Below are 21,399 nucleotides of genomic sequence, written 5' to 3'. Positions count from 1 at the left end.
ATCACTAGTAATATAGTCCTATTCCAGTCGATATCACTAGTAATATAGTCCTATTCTAGTCCACATCACTAGTAATATAGTCCTATTCCAGTCCATATCACTAGTAATATAGTCCTATTCCATATCACTAGTAATATAGTCCTATTCCAGTCGATATCACTAGTAATATAGTCCTATTCCAGTCCATATGACTAGTAATATAGTCCTATTCCAGTCCATATCACTAGTAATATAGTCCTATTCCAGTCCATATCACTAGTAATATAGTCCTATTCCATATCACTAGTAATATAGTCCTATTCCAGTCGATATCACTAGTAATATAGTCCTATTCTAGTCCACATCACTAGTAATATAGTCCTATTCCAGTCCATATCACTAGTAATATAGTCCTATTCCAGTCGATATCACTAGTAATATAGTCCTATTCCAGTCCATATCACTAGTAATATAGTCCTAGTCCAGTCCATATCACTAGTAATATAGTCCTATTCCAGTCCATATCACTAGTAATATAGTCCTATTCCATATCACTAGTAATATAGTCCTATTCCAGTCCATATCACTAGTAATATAGTCCTATTCCAGTCGATATCACTAGTAATATAGTCCTATTCCAGTCCACATCACTAGTAATATAGTCCTATTCCAGTCCATATCACTAGTAATATAGTCCTATTCCATATCACTAGTAATATAGTCCTATTCCAGTCGATATCACTAGTAATATAGTCCTATTCCAGTCGATATCACTAGTAATATAGTCCTATTCCAGTCCATATCACTAGTAATATAGTCCTATTCCAGTCCATATCACTAGTAATATAGTCCTAATCCAGTCCATATCACTAGTAATATAGTCCTATTCCAGTCCATATCACTAGTAATATAGTCCTATTCCAGTCCATATCACTAGTAATATAGTCCTATTCCATATCACTAGTAATATAGTCCTATTCCAGTCGATATCACTAGTAATATAGTCCTATTCCAGTCCACATCACTAGTAATATAGTCCTATTCCAGTCCATATCACTAGTAATATAGTCCTATTCCATATCACTAGTAATATAGTCCTATTCCAGTCGATATCACTAGTAATATAGTCCTATTCCAGTCCATATCACTAGTAATATAGTCCTATTCCAGTCCATATCACTAGTAATATAGTCCTATTGCAGTCCATATCACTAGTAATATAGTCCTATTCCATATCACTAGTAATATAGTCCTATTCCAGGCGACATCACTAGTAATATAGTCCTATTCCAGTCCATATGACTAGTAATATAGTCCTATTCCAGTCCATATCACTAGTAATATAGTCCTATTCCAGTCCATATCAATTGTAATATAGTCCTATTCCATTCCACATCACTACTAATATAGTCCTATTCCAGTCCACATCACTAGTAATATAGTCCTATTCCAGTCCACATCACTAATAATATAGTCCTATTCCAGTCAATATTACTAGTAATATAGTCCTATTCCAGTGAACATCACTAATAATATAGTCCTATTCCAGTCAATATCACTAGTAATATAGTCCTATTCCAGTCCACATCACTAGTAATATAGTCCTATTCCAGTCCACATCACTAGTAATATAGTCCTATTCCAGTCCACATCACTAGTAATATAGTCCTATTCCAGTCCACATCACTAGTAATATAGTCCTATTCCAGTCCACATCACTAATAATATAGTCCTATTCCAGTCAATATCACTAGTAATATAGTCCTATTCCAGTCCACATCACTAATAATATAGTCCTATTCCAGTACATATCACTAGTAATATAGTCCTATTCTAGTCCACCTCACTAGTAATATAGTCCTATTCCAGTCCATATCACTAGTAATATAGTCCTATTCCAGTCGATATCACTAGTAATATAGTCCTATTCCAGTCGATATCACTAGTAATATAGTCCTATTCCAGTCCATATCACTAGTAATATAGTCCTATTCCAGTCCATATCACTAGTAATATAGTCCTATTCCAGTCCATATCACTAGTAATATAGTCCTATTCCAGTCCATATCACTAGTAATATAGTCCTATTCCAGTCCATATCACTAGTAATATAGTCCTATTCCATATCACTAGTAATATAGTCCTATTCCAGTTGATATCACTAGTAATATAGTCCTATTCCAGTCCACATCACTAGTAATAGAGTCCTATTCCAGTCCATATCACTAGTAATATAGTCCTATTCCATATCACTAGTAATATAGTCCTATTCCAGTCGATATCACTAGTAATATAGTCCTATTCCAGTCCATATCACTAGTAATATAGTCCTATTCCAGTCCAAATCACTAGTAATATAGTCCTATTGCAGTCCATATCACTAGTAATATAGTCCTATTCCATATCACTAGTAATATAGTCCTATTCCAGGCGACATCACTAGTAATATAGTCCTATTCCAGTCCATATCACTAGTAATATAGTCCTATTCCAGTCCATATCACTAGTAATATAGTCCTATTCCATATCACTAGTAATATAGTCCTATTCCAGTCGATATCACTAGTAATATAGTCCTATTCCAGTCCATATCACTAGTAATATAGTCCTATTCCTGTCCATATCACTAGTAATATAGTCCTATTCCAGTCCATATCACTAGTAATATAGTCCTATTCCATATCACTAGTAATATAGTCCTATTCCAGTCCATATCACTAGTAATATAGTCCTATTCCAGTCCATATCACTAGTAATATAGTCCTATTCCAGTCGATATCACTAGTAATATAGTCCTATTCTAGTCCACATCACTAGTAATATAGTCCTATTCCATATCACTAGTAATATAGTCCTATTCCAGTCGATATCACTAGTAATATAGTCCTATTCCAGTCCATATGACTAGTAATATAGTCCTATTCCAGTCCATATCACTAGTAATATAGTCCTATTCCAGTCCATATCACTAGTAATATAGTCCTATTCCAGTCCATATCACTAGTAATATAGTCCTATTCCATATCACTAGTAATATAGTCCTATTCCAGTCGATATCACTAGTAATATAGTCCTATTCTAGTCCACATCACTAGTAATATAGTCCTATTCCAGTCCATATCACTAGTAATATAGTCCTATTCCATATCACTAGTAATATAGTCCTATTCCAGTCGATATCACTAGTAATATAGTCCTATTCCAGTCGATATCACTAGTAATATAGTCCTATTACAGTCCATATCACTAGTAATATAGTCCTATTCCAGTCCATATCACTAGTAATATAGTCCTATTCCAGTCCATATCACTAGTAATATAGTCCTATTCCAGTCCATATCACTAGTAATATAGTCCTATTCCAGTCCATATCACTAGTAATATTGTCCTATTCCATATCACTAGTAATATAGTCCTATTCCAGTCGATATCACTAGTAATATAGTCCTATTCCAGTCCACATCACTAGTAATATAGTCCTATTCCAGTCCATATCACTAGTAATATAGGTCTATTCCATATCACTAGTAATATAGTCCTATTCCAGTCGATATCACTAGTAATATAGTCCTATTCCAGTCCATATCACTAGTAATATAGTCCTATTCCAGTCCATATCACTAGTAATATAGTCCTATTGCAGTCCATATCACTAGTAATATAGTCCTATTCCATATCACTAGTAATATAGTCCTATTCCAGGCGACATCACTAGTAATATAGTCCTATTCCAGTCCATATCACTAGTAATATAGTCCTATTCCAGTCCATATCACTAGTAATATAGTCCTATTCCAGTCCATATCAATTGTAATATAGTCCTATTCCATTCCACATCACTACTAATATAGTCCTATTCCAGTCCACATCACTAGTAATATAGTCCTATTCCAGTCCACATCACTAATAATATAGTCCTATTCCAGTCAATATTACTAGTAATATAGTCCTATTCCAGTGAACATCACTAATAATATAGTCCTATTCCAGTCAATATCACTAGTAATATAGTCCTATTCCAGTCCACATCACTGGTAATATAGTCCTATTCCAGTCCACATCACTAGTAATATAGTCCTATTCCAGTCCACATCACTAGTAATATAGTCCTATTCCAGTCCACATCACTAGTAATATAGTCCTATTCCAGTCCACATCACTAATAATATAGTCCTATTCCAGTCAATATCACTAGTAATATAGTCCTATTCCAGTCCACATCACTAATAATATAGTCCTATTCCAGTCCATATCACCAGTAATATAGTCCTATTCTAGTCCACATCACTAGTAATATAGTCCTATTCCATATCACTAGTAATATAGTCCTATTCCAGTCCATATCACTAGTAATATAGTCCTATTCCATATCACTAGTAATATAGTCTTATTCCAGTCCATATCACTAGTAATATAGTCCTATTCCAGTCCATATCACTAGTAATATAGTCCTATTCCAGTCCATATCACTAGTAATATAGTCCTATTCCAGTCCACATCACTAGTAATATAGTCCTATTCCAGTCCATATCACTAGTAATATAGTCCTATTCCAGTCCACATCACTAGTAATATAGTCCTATTCCAGTCCATATCACTAGTAATATAGTCCTATTCCATATCACTAGTAATATAGTCCTATTCTAGTCCATATCCCTAGTAATATAGTCCTATTACAGTCCATATCACTAGTAATATAGTCCTATTCCAGTCCATATCACTAGTAATATAGTCCTATTCCAGTCCATATCACTAGTAATATAGTCCTATTCCAGTCCATATCCCTAGTAATATAGTCCTATTCTAGTCCATATCCCTAGTAATATAGTCCTATTCCAGTCCATATCACTAGTAATATAGTCCTATTCCAGTCCATATCACTAGTAATATAGTCCTATCCCAGTCCATATCACTGGTAATACAGTCCTATTCCAGTCCATGTCACTAGTACAAACATCTGAAGTGGTCCTCTGTCAGTAGACTGGCTGACAGCTCACTGTACACAAAATGCTAGAGAAATGTGGTTGCTGTTTTAAAGACTATTATACAGAGGCTAACCTAGAAGATTTACAGGAGTTTGGAAACTGTTTTAAGGACTGACTACACAGGGGCTAACCTAGAAGATTTACAGGAGTGTGGAAACTGTTCTTCACTTACCTGGTATCTTTTCCAAACATAATGGGCCTGTCCATGGACCAATCACTCTTCATGGACAGACACGGAGACCCCAACCTCTCCTGATTACTACTGTGGAAAGATCAAGGAGGGTTTAGTCATTGTGTGAATATGCAGAATGAAATACCTATCTTTCATGTTGACTGCTTGGATATACATCTAATAACAGTTAGTGAGATGATATAGTCCTACTATAGTCCACATTACTAGTAATATATTCCTATTCCAGTCCACATCACTAGTAATATAGTCCTACTATAGTCCATATCACTAGTAATATAGTCCTATTCCAGTCCACATCACTAGTAATATAGTCCTACTATAGTCCATATCACTAGTAATATAGTCCTATTCCAGTCCATATCACTAGTAATATAGTCCTATTCCAGTCAATATCACTAGTAATATAGTCCTATTCCATATCACTAGTAATACAGTCCTATTCCAGTCCACATCACTAGTAATATAGTCCTATTCCAGTCCACATCACTAGTAATATAGTCCTATTCCAGTCATTATCACTAGTAATATAGTCCTATTCCAGTCCACATCACTAGTAATATAGTCCTATTCCAGTCAATATCACTAGTAATATAGTCCTATTCCATATCACTAGTAATACAGTCCTATTCCAGTCCACATCACTAGTAATATAGTCCTATTCCAGTCCATATCACTAGTAATATAGTCCTATTCCAGTCCATATCACTAGTAATATAGTCCTATTCCATATCACTAGTAATATAGTCCTATTCCAGTCGATATCACTAGTAATATAGTCCTATTCCAGTCCATATCACTAGTAATATAGTCCTATTCCAGTCCATATCACTAGTAATATAGTCCTATTCCAGTCCATATCACTAGTAATATAGTCCTATTCCATATCACTAGTAATATAGTCCTATTCCAGTCCATATCACTAGTAATATAGTCCTATTCCAGTCAATATCACTAGTAATATAGTCCTATTCCAGTCCACATCACTAGTAATATAGTCCTATTCCAGTCCATATCACTAGTAATATAGTCCTATTCCAGTCCATATCACTAGTAATATAGTCCTATTCCAGTCCATATCACTAGTAATATAGTCCTATTCCAGTCCATATCACTAGTAATATAGTCCTATTCCAGTCCATATCACTAGTAATATAGTCCTATTCCATATCACTAGTAATATAGTCCTATTCTAGTCCATATCCCTAGTAATATAGTCCTATTACAGTCCATATCACTAGTAATATAGTCCTATTCTAGTCCACATCACTAGTAATATAGTCCTATTCCATATCACTAGTAATATAGTCCTATTCCAGTCCATATCACTAGTAATATAGTCCTATTCCATATCACTAGTAATATAGTCTTATTCCAGTCCATATCACTAGTAATATAGTCCTATTCCAGTCCATATCACTAGTAATATAGTCCTATTCCAGTCCATATCACTAGTAATATAGTCCTATTCCAGTCCACATCACTAGTAATATAGTCCTATTCCAGTCCATATCACTAGTAATATAGTCCTATTCCAGTCCACATCACTAGTAATATAGTCCTATTCCAGTCCATATCACTAGTAATATAGTCCTATTCCATATCACTAGTAATATAGTCCTATTCTAGTCCATATCCCTAGTAATATAGTCCTATTACAGTCCATATCACTAGTAATATAGTCCTATTCCAGTCCATATCACTAGTAATATAGTCCTATTCCAGTCCATATCACTAGTAATATAGTCCTATTCTAGTCCATATCCCTAGTAATATAGTCCTATTACAGTCCATATCACTAGTAATATAGTCCTATTCCAGTCCATATCACTAGTAATATAGTCCTATTCCAGTCCATATCACTAGTAATATAGTCCTATCCCAGTCCATATCACTAGTAATACAGTCCTATTCCAGTCCATGTCACTAGTACAAACATCTGAAGTGGTCCTCTGTCAGTAGACTGGCTGACAGCTCACTGTACACAAAATGCTAGAGAAATGTGGTTGCTGTTTTAAAGACTATTATACAGAGGCTAACCTAGAAGATTTACAGGAGTTTGGAAACTGTTTTAAGGACTGACTACACAGGGGCTAACCTAGAAGATTTACAGGAGTGTGGAAACTGTTCTTCACTTACCTGGTATCTTTTCCAAACATAATGGGCCTGTCCATGGACCAATCACTCTTCATGGACAGACACGGAGACCCCAACCTCTCCTGATTACTACTGTGGAAAGATCAAGGAGGGTTTAGTCATTGTGTGAATATGCAGAATGAAATACCTATCTTTCATGTTGACTGCTTGGATATACATCTAATAACAGTTAGTGAGATGATATAGTCCTACTATAGTCCACATTACTAGTAATATAGTCCTATTCCAGTCCACATCACTAGTAATATAGTCCTACTATAGTCCATATCACTAGTAATATAGTCCTATTCCAGTCCACATCACTAGTAATATAGTCCTACTATAGTCCATATCACTAGTAATATAGTCCTATTCCAGTCCATATCACTAGTAATATAGTCCTATTCCAGTCCATATCACTAGTAATATAGTCCTATTCCAGTCAATATCACTAGTAATATAGTCCTATTCCATATCACTAGTAATATAGTCCTATTCCAGTCCACATCACTAGTAATATAGTCCTATTCCAGTCCACATCACTAGTAATATAGTCCTATTCCAGTCAATATCACTAGTAATATAGTCCTATTCCATATCACTAGTAATACAGTCCTATTCCAGTCCACATCACTAGTAATATAGTCCTATTCCAGTCCACATCACTAGTAATATAGTCCTATTCCAGTCCATATCACTAGTAATATAGTCCTATTCCAGTCCATATCACTAGTAATATAGTCCTATTCCATATCACTAGTAATATAGTCCTATTCCAGTCGATATCACTAGTAATATAGTCCTATTCCAGTCCATATCACTAGTAATATAGTCCTATTCCAGTCCATATCACTAGTAATATAGTCCTATTCCAGTCCATATCACTAGTAATATAGTCCTATTCCATATCACTAGTAATATAGTCCTATTCCAGTCCATATCACTAGTAATATAGTCCTATTCCAGTCAATATCACTAGTAATATAGTCCTATTCCAGTCCACATCACTAGTAATATAGTCCTATTCCAGTCCATATCACTAGTAATATAGTCCTATTCCAGTCCATATCACTAGTAATATAGTCCTATTCCAGTCCATATCACTAGTAATATAGTCCTATTCCAGTCCATATCACTAGTTATATAGTCCTATTCCATATCACTAGTAATATAGTCCTATTCCAGTCCAAATCACTAGTAATATAGTCCTATTCCATATCACTAGTAATATAGTCCTATTCCAGTCGATATCACTAGTAATATAGTCCTATTCCATATCACTAGTAATATAGTCCTATTCCATATCACTAGTAATATAGTCCTATTCCAGTCCATATCACTAGTAATATAGTCCTATTACAGTCCATATCACTAGTAATATAGTCCTATTCCAGTCCATATCACTAGTAATATAGTCCTATTCCAGTCCACATCACTAGTAATATAGTCCTATTCCAGTCCATATCACTAGTAATATAGTCATATTCCAGTCCATATCACTAGTAATATAGTCCTATTCCATATCACTAGTAATATAGTCCTATTCCAGTCCATATCACTAGTAATATAGTCCTATTCCAGTCCATATCACTAGTAATATAGTCCTATTCCAGTCCAAATCACTAGTAATATAGTCCTATTCCAGTCCATATCACTAGTAATATAGTCCTATTCCATATCACTAGTAATATAGTCCTATTCCATATCACTAGTAATATAGTCATATTCCAGTCCATATCACTAGTAATATAGTCCTATTCCAGTCCATATCACTAGTAATATAGTCCTATTCCAGTCCAAATCACTAGTAATATAGTCCTATTCCAGTCCATATCACTAGTAATATAGTCCTATTCCATATCACTAGTAATATAGTCCTATTCCATATCACTAGTAATATAGTCCTATTCCAGTCCATATCACTAGTAATATAGTCCTATTCCATATCACTAGTAATATAGTCCTATTCCATATCACTAGTAATATAGTCCTATTCCAGTCCATATCACTAGTAATATAGTCCTATTCCATATCACTAGTAATATAGTCCTATTCCAGTCCATATCACTAGTAATATAGTCCTATTCCAGTCCATATCACTAGTAATATAGTCCTATTCCAGTCCATATCACTAGTAATATAGTCCTATTCCAGTCAATATCACTAGTAATATAGTCCTATTCCAGTCCATATCACTAGTAATATAGTCCTATTCCATATCACTAGAAATATAGTCCTATTACAGTCCATATCACTAGAAATATAGTCCTATTCCAGTCCATATCACTAGTAATATAGTCCTATTGCAGTCAATATCACTAGTAATATAGTCCTATTCCAGTCCACATCACTAATAATATAGTCCTATTCCAGTCCATATCACTAGTAATATAGTCCTATTCCAGTCCATATCACTAGTAATATAGTCCTATCCCAGTCCATATCACTAGTAATACAGTCCTATTCCAGTCCATGTCACTAGTACAAACATCTGAAGTGGTCCTCTGTCAGTAGACTGGCTGACAGCTCACTGTACACAAAATGCTAGAGAAATGTGGTTGCTGTTTTAAAGACTATTATACAGAGGCTAACCTAGAAGATTTACAGGAGTTTGGAAACTGTTTTAAGGACTGACTACACAGGGGCTAACCTAGAAGATTTACAGGAGTGTGGAAACTGTTCTTCACTTACCTGGTATCTTTTCCAAACATAATGGGCCTGTCCATGGACCAATCACTCTTCATGGACAGACACGGAGACCCCACCCTCTCCTGATTACTACTGTGGAAAGATCAAGGAGGATTTAGTCATTGTGTGAATATGCAGAATGAAATACCTATCAGTCATGTTGACTGCTTGGATATACATCTAATAACAGTTAGTGAGATGATATAGTCCTACTATAGTCTACATCACTAGTAATATAGTCCTATTCCAGTCCACATCACTAGTAATATAGTCCTACTATAGTCCATATCACTAGTAATATAGTCCTATTCCAGTCCACATCACTAATAATATAGTCCTACTATAGTCCATATCACTAGTAATATAGTCCTATTCCAGTCCATATCACTAGTAATATAGTCCGATTCCACATCACTAGTAATATAGTCCTATTCCAGTCAATATCACTAGTAATATAGTCCTATTCCAGTCAATATCACTAGTAATATAGTCCTATTCTAGTCCATATCACTAGTAATATAGTCCTATTCCAGTCCATATCACTAGTAATATAGTCCTATTCTAGTCCATATCACTAGTAATATAGTCCTATTCCAGTCCATATCACTAGTAATATAGTCCTATTCTAGTCCATATCACTAGTAATATAGTCCTATTCCATATCAATAGTAATATAGTCCTATTCCAGTCCATATCACTAGTAATATAGTCCTATTCCAGTCCATATCACTAGTAATATAGTCCTATTCCAGTCCATATCACTAGTAATATAGTCCTATTCTAGTCCATATCCCTAGTAATATAGTCCTATTACAGTCCATATCACTAGTAATATAGTCCTATTCCAGTCCATATCACTAGTAATATAGTCCTATTCCAGTCCATATCACTAGTAATATAGTCCTATCCCAGTCCATATCACTAGTTATACAGTCCTATTCCAGTCCATGTCACTAGTACAAACATCTGAAGTGGTCCTCTGTCAGTAGACTGGCTGACAGCTCACTGTACACAAAATGCTAGAGAAATGTGGTTGCTGTTTTAAAGACTATTATACAGAGGCTAACCTAGAAGATTTACAGGAGTTTGGAAACTGTTTTAAGGACTGACTACACAGGGGCTAACGTAGAAGATTTACAGGAGTGTGGAAACTGTTCTTCACTTACCTGGTATCTTTTCCAAACATAATGGGCCTGTCCATGGACCAATCACTCTTCATGGACAGACACGGAGACCCCACCCTCTCCTGATTACTACTGTGGAAAGATCAAGGAGGATTTAGTCATTGTGTGAATATGCAGAATGAAATACCTATCAGTCATGTTGACTGCTTGGATATACATCTAATAACAGTTAGTGAGATGATATAGTCCTACTATAGTCCACATCACTAGTAATATAGTCCTATTCCAGTCCACATCACTAGTAATATAGTCCTACTATAGTCCATATCACTAGTAATATAGTCCTATTCCAGTCCACATCACTAGTAATATAGTCCTACTATAGTCCATATCACTAGTAATATAGTCCTATTCCAGTCCACATCACTAGTAATATAGTCCTATTCCAGTCAATATCACTAGTAATATAGTCCTATTCCAGTCCATATCACTAGTAATATAGTCCTATTCCAGTCAATATCACTAGTAATATAGTCCTATTCCATATCACTAGTAATACAGTCCTATTCCAGTCCACATCACTAGTAATATAGTCCTATTCCAGTCCACATCACTAGTAATATAGTCCTATTCCAGTCATTATCACTAGTAATAGTCCTATTCCAGTCCACATCACTAGTAATATAGTCCTATTCCAGTCAATATCACTAGTAATATAGTCCAATTCCATATCACTAGTAATACAGTCCTATTCCAGTCCACATCACTAGTAATATAGTCCTATTCCAGTCCACATCACTAGTAATATAGTCCTATTCCAGTCCATATCACTAGTAATATAGTCCTATTCCAGTCCACATCACTAGTAATATAGTCCTATTCCAGTCAATATCACTAGTAATATAGTCCTATTCCATATCACTAGTAATATAGTCCTATTCCAGTCCATATCACTAGTAATATAGTCCTATTCCAGTCCATATTACTAGTAATATAGTCCTATTCCAGTCCATATTGCTAGTAATATAGTCCTATTCCAGTCCATATCACTAGTAATATAGTCCTATTCCAGTCCATATCACTAGTAATATAGTCTTATTCCATATCACTAGTAATATAGTCCTATTCTAGTCCACATCACTAGTAATATAGTCCTATTCCATATCACTAGTAATATAGTCCTATTCCAGTCCACATCACTAGTAATATAGTCCTATTCCAGTCCACATCACTAGTAATATAGTCCTATTCCAGTCCATATCACTAGTAATATAGTCCTATTCCAGTCCATATCACTAGTAATATTGTCCTATTCAAGTCCATACCACTAGTATTATAGTCCTATTCCAGTCCATATCACTAGTAATATAGTCCTATTCCAGTCCATATCACTAGTAATATAGTCCTATTCCAGTCCATATCACTAGTAATATAGTCTTATTCCATATCACTAGTAATATAGTCCTATTCTAGTCCACATCACTAGTAATATAGTCCTATTCCATATCACTAGTAATATAGTCCTATTCCAGTCCACATCACTAGTAATATAGTCCTATTCCAGTTCATATCACTAGTAATATAGTCCTATTCCAGTCCACATCACTAGTAATATAGTCCTATTCCAGTCCATATCACTAGTAATATAGTCCTATTCCAGTCCACATCACTAGTAATATAGTCCTATTCCAGTCCATATCACTAGTAATATAGTCCTATTCCATATCACTAGTAATATAGTCCTATTCTAGTCCATATCACTAGTAATATAGTCCTATTCCATATCAATAGTAATATAGTCCTATTCCAGTACATATCACTAGTAATATTGTCCTATTCCAGTCCATATCACTAGTAATATAGTCCTATTCCAGTCCATATCACTAGTAATATAGTCCTATTACAGTCCATATCACTAGTAATATTGTCCTATTCCAGTCCATATCACTAGTAATATAGTCCTATTCCAGTCCATATCACTAGTAATATAGTCCTATTCCAGTCCATATCACTAGTAATATAGTCCTATTCCAGTCCATATCACTAGTAACATTGTCCTATTCCAGTCCATATCACTAGTAATATAGTCCTATTCCAGTCCATATCACTAGTAATATAGTCCTATTACAGTCCATATCACTAGTAATATTGTCCTATTCCAGTCCATATCACTAGTAATATAGTCCTATTCCAGTCCATATCACTAGTAATATAGTCCTATTACAGTCCATATCACTAGTAACATTTTCCTATTCCAGTCCACATCACTAGTAATATAGTCCTATTCCAGTCCATATCACTAGTAATATAGTCCTATTCCAGTCCATATCACTAGTAATATAGTCCTATTCCATATCACTAGTAATATAGTCCTATTCCAGTCCATATCACTAGTAATATAGTCCTATTCCAGTCCACATCACTAGTAATAGAGTCATATTCCAGTCCATATCACTAGTAATATAGTCCTATTCCATATCACTAGTAATATAGTCCTATTCCAGTCCATATCACTAGTAATATAGTCCTATTCCAGTCCACATCACTAGTAATATAGTCCTATTCCAGTCCATATCACTAGTAATATAGTCCTATTCCAGTCCATTTCCAGTCCATATCACTAGTAATATAGTCCTATTCCAGTCCATTTCCAGTCCAAATCACTAGTAATATAGTCCTATTCCATATCACTAGTAATATAGTCCTATTCCAGTCCATATCACTAGTAATATAGTCCTATTCCATATCACTAGTAATATAGTCCTATTCCAGTCCACATCACTAGTAATAGAGTCATATTCCAGTCCATATCACTAGTAATATAGTCCTATTACAGTCCATATCACTAATAATATAGTCCTATTCCAGTCCATATCACTAGTAATATAGTCCTATTCCAGTCCATATCACTAGTAATATAGTCCTATTCCAGTCCATATCACTAGTAATATAGTCCTATTCCAGTCCATATCACTAGTAATATAGTCCTATTCCATATCACTAGTAATATAGTCCTATTCCAGTCCATATCACTAGTAATATAGTCCTATTCCAGTCCATATCACTAGTAATATAGTCCTATTCCAGTCCATTTCACTAGTAATATAGTCCTATTCCATATCACTATTAATATAGTCCTATTCCAGTCCATATCACTAGTAATATAGTCCTATTCCAGTCCATATCACTAGTAATATAGTCATATCCCAGTCCATATCACTAGTAATACAGTCCTATTCCAGTCCATGTCACTAGTACAAACATCTGAAGTGGTCCTCTGTCAGTAGACTGGCTGACAGCTCACTGTACACAAAATGCTAGAGAAATGTGGTTGCTGTTTTAAAGACTATTATACAGAGGCTAACCTACTAGATTTACAGGAATGTGGAAACTGTTTTAAGGACTGACTACACAGGGGCTAACCTAGAAGATTTACAGGAGTGTGGAAATTGTTCTTCACTTACCTGGCATCTTTTCCAAACATAATGGGCCTGTCCATGGACCAATCACTCTTCATGGACAGACACGGAGACCCCACCCTCTCCTGATTACTACTGTGGAAAGATCAAGGAGGATTTAGTCATTGTGTGAATATGCAGAATGAAATACCTATCAGTCATGTTGACTGCTTGGATATACATCTAATAACAGTTAGTGAGATGATATAGTCCTACTATAGTCCACATCACTAGTAATATAGTCCTATTCCAGTCCACATCACTAGTAATATAGTCCTACTATAGTCCATATCACTAGTAATATAGTCCTATTCCAGTCCACATCACTAGTAATATAGTCCTACTATAGTCCATATCACTAGTAATATAGTCCTATTCCAGTCCACATCACTAGTAATATAGTCCTATTCCAGTCAATATCACTAGTAATATAGTCCTATTCCAGTCCATATCACTAGTAATATAGTCCTATTCCAGTCAATATCACTAGTAATATAGTCCTATTCCATATCACTAGTAATACAGTCCTATTCCAGTCCACATCACTAGTAATATAGTCCTATTCCAGTCCACATCACTAGTAATATAGTCCTATTCCAGTCATTATCACTAGTAATAGTCCTATTAAAGTCCACATCACTAGTAATATAGTCCTATTCCAGTCAATATCACTAGTAATATAGTCCAATTCCATATCACTAGTAATACAGTCCTATTCCAGTCCACATCACTAGTAATATAGTCCTATTCCAGTCCACATCACTAGTAATATAGTCCTATTCCAGTCCATATCACTAGTAATATAGTCCTATTCCAGTCCATATCACTAGTAATATTGTCCTATTCAAGTCCATACCACTAGTATTATAGTCCTATTCCAGTCCACATCACTAGTAATATAGTCCTATTCCAGTCAATATCACTAGTAATATAGTCCTATTCCATATCACTAGTAATATAGTCCTATTCCAGTCCATATCACTAGTAATATAGTCCTATTCCAGTCCATATCACTAGTAATATAGTCCTATTCCAGTCCATATTGCTAGTAATATAGTCCTATTCCAGTCCATATCACTAGTAATATAGTCCTATTCCAGTCCATATCACTAGTAATATAGTCTTATTCCATATCACTAGTAATATAGTCCTATTCTAGTCCACATCACTAGTAATATAGTCCTATTCCGTATCACTAGTAATATAGTCCTATTCCAGTCCACATCACTAGTAATATAGTCCTATTCCAGTCCACATCACTAGTAATATAGTCCTATTCCAGTCCATATCACTAGTAATATAGTCCTATTCCAGTCCATATCACTAGTAATATTGTCCTATTCAAGTCCATACCACTAGGATTATAGTCCTATTCCAGTCCATATCACTAGTAATATAGTCCTATTCCAGTCCATATCACTAGTAATATAGTCCTATTCCAGTCCATATCACTAGTAATATAGTCTTATTCCATATCACTAGTAATATAGTCCTATTCTAGTCCACATCACTAGTAATATAGTCCTATTCCATATCACTAGTAATATAGTCCTATTCCAGTCCACATCACTAGTAATATAGTCCTATTCCAGTTCATATCACTAGTAATATAGTCCTATTCCAGTCCACATCACTAGTAATATAGTCCTATTCCAGTCCATATCACTAGTAATATAGTCTTATTCCAGTCCACATCACTAGTAATATAGTCCTATTCCAGTCCATATCACTAGTAATATAGTCCTATTCCATATCACTAGTAATACAGTCCTATTCTAGTCCATATCACTAGTAATATAGTCCTATTCCAGTACATATCACTAGTAATATTGTCCTATTCCAGTCCATATCACTAGTAATATAGTCCTATTCCAGTCCATATCACTAGTACTATAGTCCTATTCCAGTCCATATCACTAGTAATATAGTCCTATTCCAGTCCATATCACTAGTAACATTGTCCTATTCCAGTCCATATCACTAGTAATATAGTCCTATTCCAGTCCATATCACTAGTAATATAGTCCTATTACAGTCCATGTCACTAGTAATATTGTCCTATTCCAGTCCACATCACTAGTAATATAGTCCTATTCCAGTCCATATCACTAGTAATATAGTCCTATTCCAGTCCATATCACTAGTAATATAGTCCTATTCCAGTCCATATCACTAGTAATATAGTCCTATTCCAGTCCACATCACTAGTAATATAGTCCTATTCCAGTCCATATCACTAGTAATATAGTCCTATTCCAGTCCATTTCCAGTCCATATCACTAGTAATATAGTCCTATTCCAGTCCATTTCCAGTCCAAATCACTAGTAATATAGTCCTATTCCAGTCCATATCACTAGTAATATAGTCCTATTCCATATCACTAGTAATATAGTCCTATTCCAGTCCACATCACTAGTAATAGAGTCATATTCCAGTCCATATCACTAGTAATATAGTCCTATTACAGTCCATATCACTAATAATATAGTCCTATTCCAGTCCATATCACTAGTAATATAGTCCTATTCCAGTCCATATCACTAGTAATATAGTCCTATTCCAGTCCATATCACTAGTAATATAGTCCTATTCCATATCACTAGTAATATAGTCCTATTCCAGTCCAAATCACTAGTAATATAGTCCTATTCCAGTCCATATCACTAGTAATATAGTCATATCCCAGTCCATATCACTAGTAATACATTCCTATTCCAGTCCATGTCACTAGTACAAACATCTGAAGTGGTCCTCTGTCAGTAGACTGGCTGACAGCTCACTGTACACAAAATGCTAGAGAAATGTGGTTGCTGTTTTAAAGACTATTATACAGAGGCTAAATCTACTAGATTTACAGGAATGTGGAAACTGTTTTAAGGACTGACTACACAGGGGCTAACCTAGAAGATTTACAGGAGTGTGGAAATTGTTCTTCACTTACCTGGCATCTTTTCCAAACATAATGGGCCTGTCCATGGTCCAATCACTCTTCATGGATAGACACGGTGAACCCACCCTCTCCTGTTTTACACTGTGGAAAGATCAAGGAGGCTTTAGTCATTGTGTGAATATGCAGAATGAAATACCTATCAGTCATGTTGACTGCTTGGATATACATCTAATAACAGTTAGTGAGATGATATAGTCCTACTACAGTCCACATCACTAGTAATATAGTCCTATTCCAGTCCACATCACTAGTAATATAGTCCTACTATAGTCCATATCACTAGTAATATAGTCCTATTCCAGTCCACATCACTAGTAATATAGTCCTATTCTAGTCCATATCACTAGTAATATAGTCCTATTCCAGTCCATATCACTAGTAATATAGTCCTACTATAGTCCATATCACTAGTAATATAGTCCTATTCCAGTCCATATCACTAGTAATATAGTCCTATTCCATATCACTAGTAATATAGTCCTATTCCATATCACTAGTAATATAGTCCTATTCCATATCACTAGTAATATAGTCCTATTCCATATCACTAGTAATATAGTCCTATTCCAGTCGATATCACTAGTAATATAGTCCTATTCTAGTCCATATCACTAGTAATATAGTCCTATTCCAGTCCATATCACTAGTAATATAGTCCTATTCTAGTCCATATCACTAGTAATATAGTCCTATTCCAGTCCACATCACTAGTAATATAGTCCTACTATAGTCCATATCACTAGTAATATAGTCCTATTCCAGTCCATATCACTAGTAATATAGTCCTATTCCAGTCCATATCACTAGTAATATAGTCCTATTCTAGTCCATATCACTAGTAATATAGTCCTATTCCAGTCCACATCACTAGTAATATAGTCCTATTCCAGTCCATATCACTAGTAATATAGTCCTATTCCAGTCCATATCGCTAGTAATATAGTCCGATTCCATATCACTAGTAATATAGTCCTATTCCAGTCGATATCACTAGTAATATAGAACTATTCCAGTCCACATCACTAGTAATATAGTCCTACTATAGTCCATATCACTAGTAATATAGTCCTATTCCATATCACTAGTAATATAGTCCGATTCCATATCACTAGTAATATAGTCCGATTCCATATCACTAGTAATATAGTCCTATTCCAGTCGATATCACTAGTAATATAGAACTATTCCAGTCCACATCACTAGTAATATAGTCCTACTATAGTCCATATCACTAGTAATATAGTCCTATTCCATATCACTAGTAATATAGTCCGATTCCATATCACTAGTAATATAGTCCTACTATAGTCCATATCACTAGTAATATAGTCCTATTCCAGTCGATATCACTAGTAATATAGTCCTATTCCAGTCCATATCACTAGTAATATAGTCCTATTCCAGTCGATATCACTAGTAATATAGTCCTATTCTAGTCCATATCACTAGTAATATAGTCCTATTCCAGTCCATATCACTAGTAATATAGTCCTATTCCAGTCCATATCACTAGTAATATAGTCCTATTCCAGTCCATATCACTAGTAATATAGTCCTATTCCAGTCGATATCACTAGTAATATAGTCCGATTCCATATCACTAGTAATATAGTCCTATTCTAGTCCATATCACTAGTAATATAGTCCTATTCCAGTCCACATCACTAGTAATATAGTCCTACTATAGTCTACATCACTAGTAATATAGTCCTATTCCAGTCCATATCACTAGTAATATAGTCCTATTCCAGTCCATATCACTAGTAATATAGTCCTATTCTAGTCCATATCACTAGTAATATAGTCCTATTCCAGTCCACATCACTAGTAATATAGTCCTATTCCAGTCCATATCACTAGTAATATAGTCCTATTCCAGTCCATATCACTAGTAATATAGTCCTATTCCAGTCCACATCACTAGTAATATAGAACTATTCCATATCACTAGTAATATAGTCCTATTGCAGTCCACATCACTAGTAATATAGTCCTATTCCAGTCCATATCACTAGTACTATAGTCCTATTCCAGTCCACATCACTAGTAATATAGTCCTATTCCATATCACTAGTAATATAGTCCTATTCCAGTCCATATCACTAGTAATATAGTCCTATTCCAGTCCACATCACTAGTAATATAGAACTATTCCATATCACTAGTATTATAGTCCTATTCCAGTCCACATCACTAGTAATATAGAACTATTCCAGTCCACATCACTAGTAATATAGTCCTACTATAGTCCACATCAATAGTAATATAGTCCTATTACAGTCCACATCACTAGTGATATAGTCCTATTACAGTCCATATTACTAGTAATATAGTCCTATTCCTGTCCTTATCACCAGTAATACAGGCCAATTCCGGCTCTGTACCAGTACCCCCTGTATATAGCCTCCACATGGACTCTGTATCGGTACCCCCTGTATATAGCCTCCACATTGACTCTGTACCGGTACCCCCTGTATATAGCCTCCACATTGACTCTGTACCAGTACCCCCTGTATATAGCCTCCACATTGACTCTGTACCGGTACCCCCTGTATACAACCTCCACATTGGCTCTGTCCCGGTGCCCCCTATATATTGTCTCCACATTGACTCTGTACCGGTACCCCCTATATATAGCCTCCACATTGACTCTGTACCGGTACCCCTATATATTGTCTCCACATTGACTCTGTACTGGTACCCCCTGTATATAGCCTCCACATTGACTCTGTACCGGCGCCCCCTGTATTATAGCCTCCACATTGACTCTGTACCGTAATACCCTGTATGTAGCCTTCACATCGACTCTGTACCAGTACCGCCTGTATATAGCCTCCACATTGACTCTGTACCGGTACCCCTTGTATATAGCCTCCACATTGACTCTGTACCTGTGTCCCCTGTATATAGTCTCCACATTGACTCTGTACCGGTACCCCCTGTATATAGTCTCCACATTGACTCTGTACCCCCTGTATATAGCCTCCACATTGACTCTGTACCAGTACCCCCTGTATATAGCCTCCACACTGACTCTGTACCGGTACCCCCTGTATACAGCCTCCACATTGACTCTGTACCGGTACCCCCTGTATATAGCCTCCACACTGACTCTGTACCGGTACCCCCTGTATACAGCCTCCACATTGACTCTGTACCAGTACCGCCTGTATATAGCCTCCACATTGACTCTGTACCGGTACCCCTTGTATATAGCCTCCACATTGACTCTGTACCTGTGTCCCCTGTATATAGTCTCCACATTGACTCTGTACCGGTACCCCCTGTATATAGTCTCCACATTGACTCTGTACCCCCTGTATATAGCCTCCACATTGACTCTGTACCAGTACCCCCTGTATATAGCCTCCACACTGACTCTGTACCGGTACCCCCTGTATACAGCCTCCACATTGACTCTGTACCGGTACCCCCTGTATATAGCCTCCACACTGACTCTGTACCGGTACCCCCTGTATACAGCCTCCACATTGACTCTGTACCGTAATACCCTGTATATAGCCTCCACATTGACTCTGTACTGGTACCCCCTGTATATAGCCTCCACATTGACTCTGTACCGGTACCCCCTGTATACAGCCTCCACATTGACTCTGTACCGGTACCCTCTGTATTTCGCCTCGCTATTGTTATTTACTGCTGCTCTTCAATCATTTGTTTTTCTTATCTCTTACTTTTTTTGTTGTTGGTATTTTCTTAAACCTGCATTGTTGTATTCAGCATTTCACTGTAAGGTCTAGCTACACCTGTTTCTGTGCATGTGACAAATACAATTTGATTTGAATGTAGGTCCAGCTCTGTAGGACCAGCCCTGTAGGACCAGCCCTGTAGAACCAGCCCTGTAGGACCAGCCCTGTAGAACCAGCC

At 35.8% G+C, this 21,399-nt stretch overlaps 1 protein-coding gene across 1 annotated transcript in view; it reads right to left on the bottom strand.

The window, feature by feature from the left end:
* The window catches only part of LOC110514786, a 71,707-nt gene that overhangs the window by 46,655 nt on the left and 3,653 nt on the right, over positions 1-21,399 (bottom strand). The window contains exons 3-8 of the mRNA XM_036934161.1: positions 17,503-17,592; positions 14,567-14,656; positions 11,145-11,234; positions 9,982-10,071; positions 7,294-7,383; positions 5,137-5,226 (exon numbers count right to left, since the gene is read on the bottom strand). Of these exons, the coding sequence (XP_036790056.1) occupies positions 5,137-5,226; positions 7,294-7,383; positions 9,982-10,071; positions 11,145-11,234; positions 14,567-14,656; positions 17,503-17,592 (540 nt within the window). The remainder of the gene's footprint in view (positions 1-5,136; positions 5,227-7,293; positions 7,384-9,981; positions 10,072-11,144; positions 11,235-14,566; positions 14,657-17,502; positions 17,593-21,399) is intronic.

Source organism: Oncorhynchus mykiss, chromosome 10, assembly GCF_013265735.2.
Source record: "Oncorhynchus mykiss isolate Arlee chromosome 10, USDA_OmykA_1.1, whole genome shotgun sequence".
Lineage (NCBI taxonomy): Eukaryota > Metazoa > Chordata > Actinopteri > Salmoniformes > Salmonidae > Oncorhynchus > Oncorhynchus mykiss.
The sequence above is the reverse complement of the archived record's forward strand: the minus strand, read 5'-3'. Positions and strand labels throughout refer to the sequence as shown.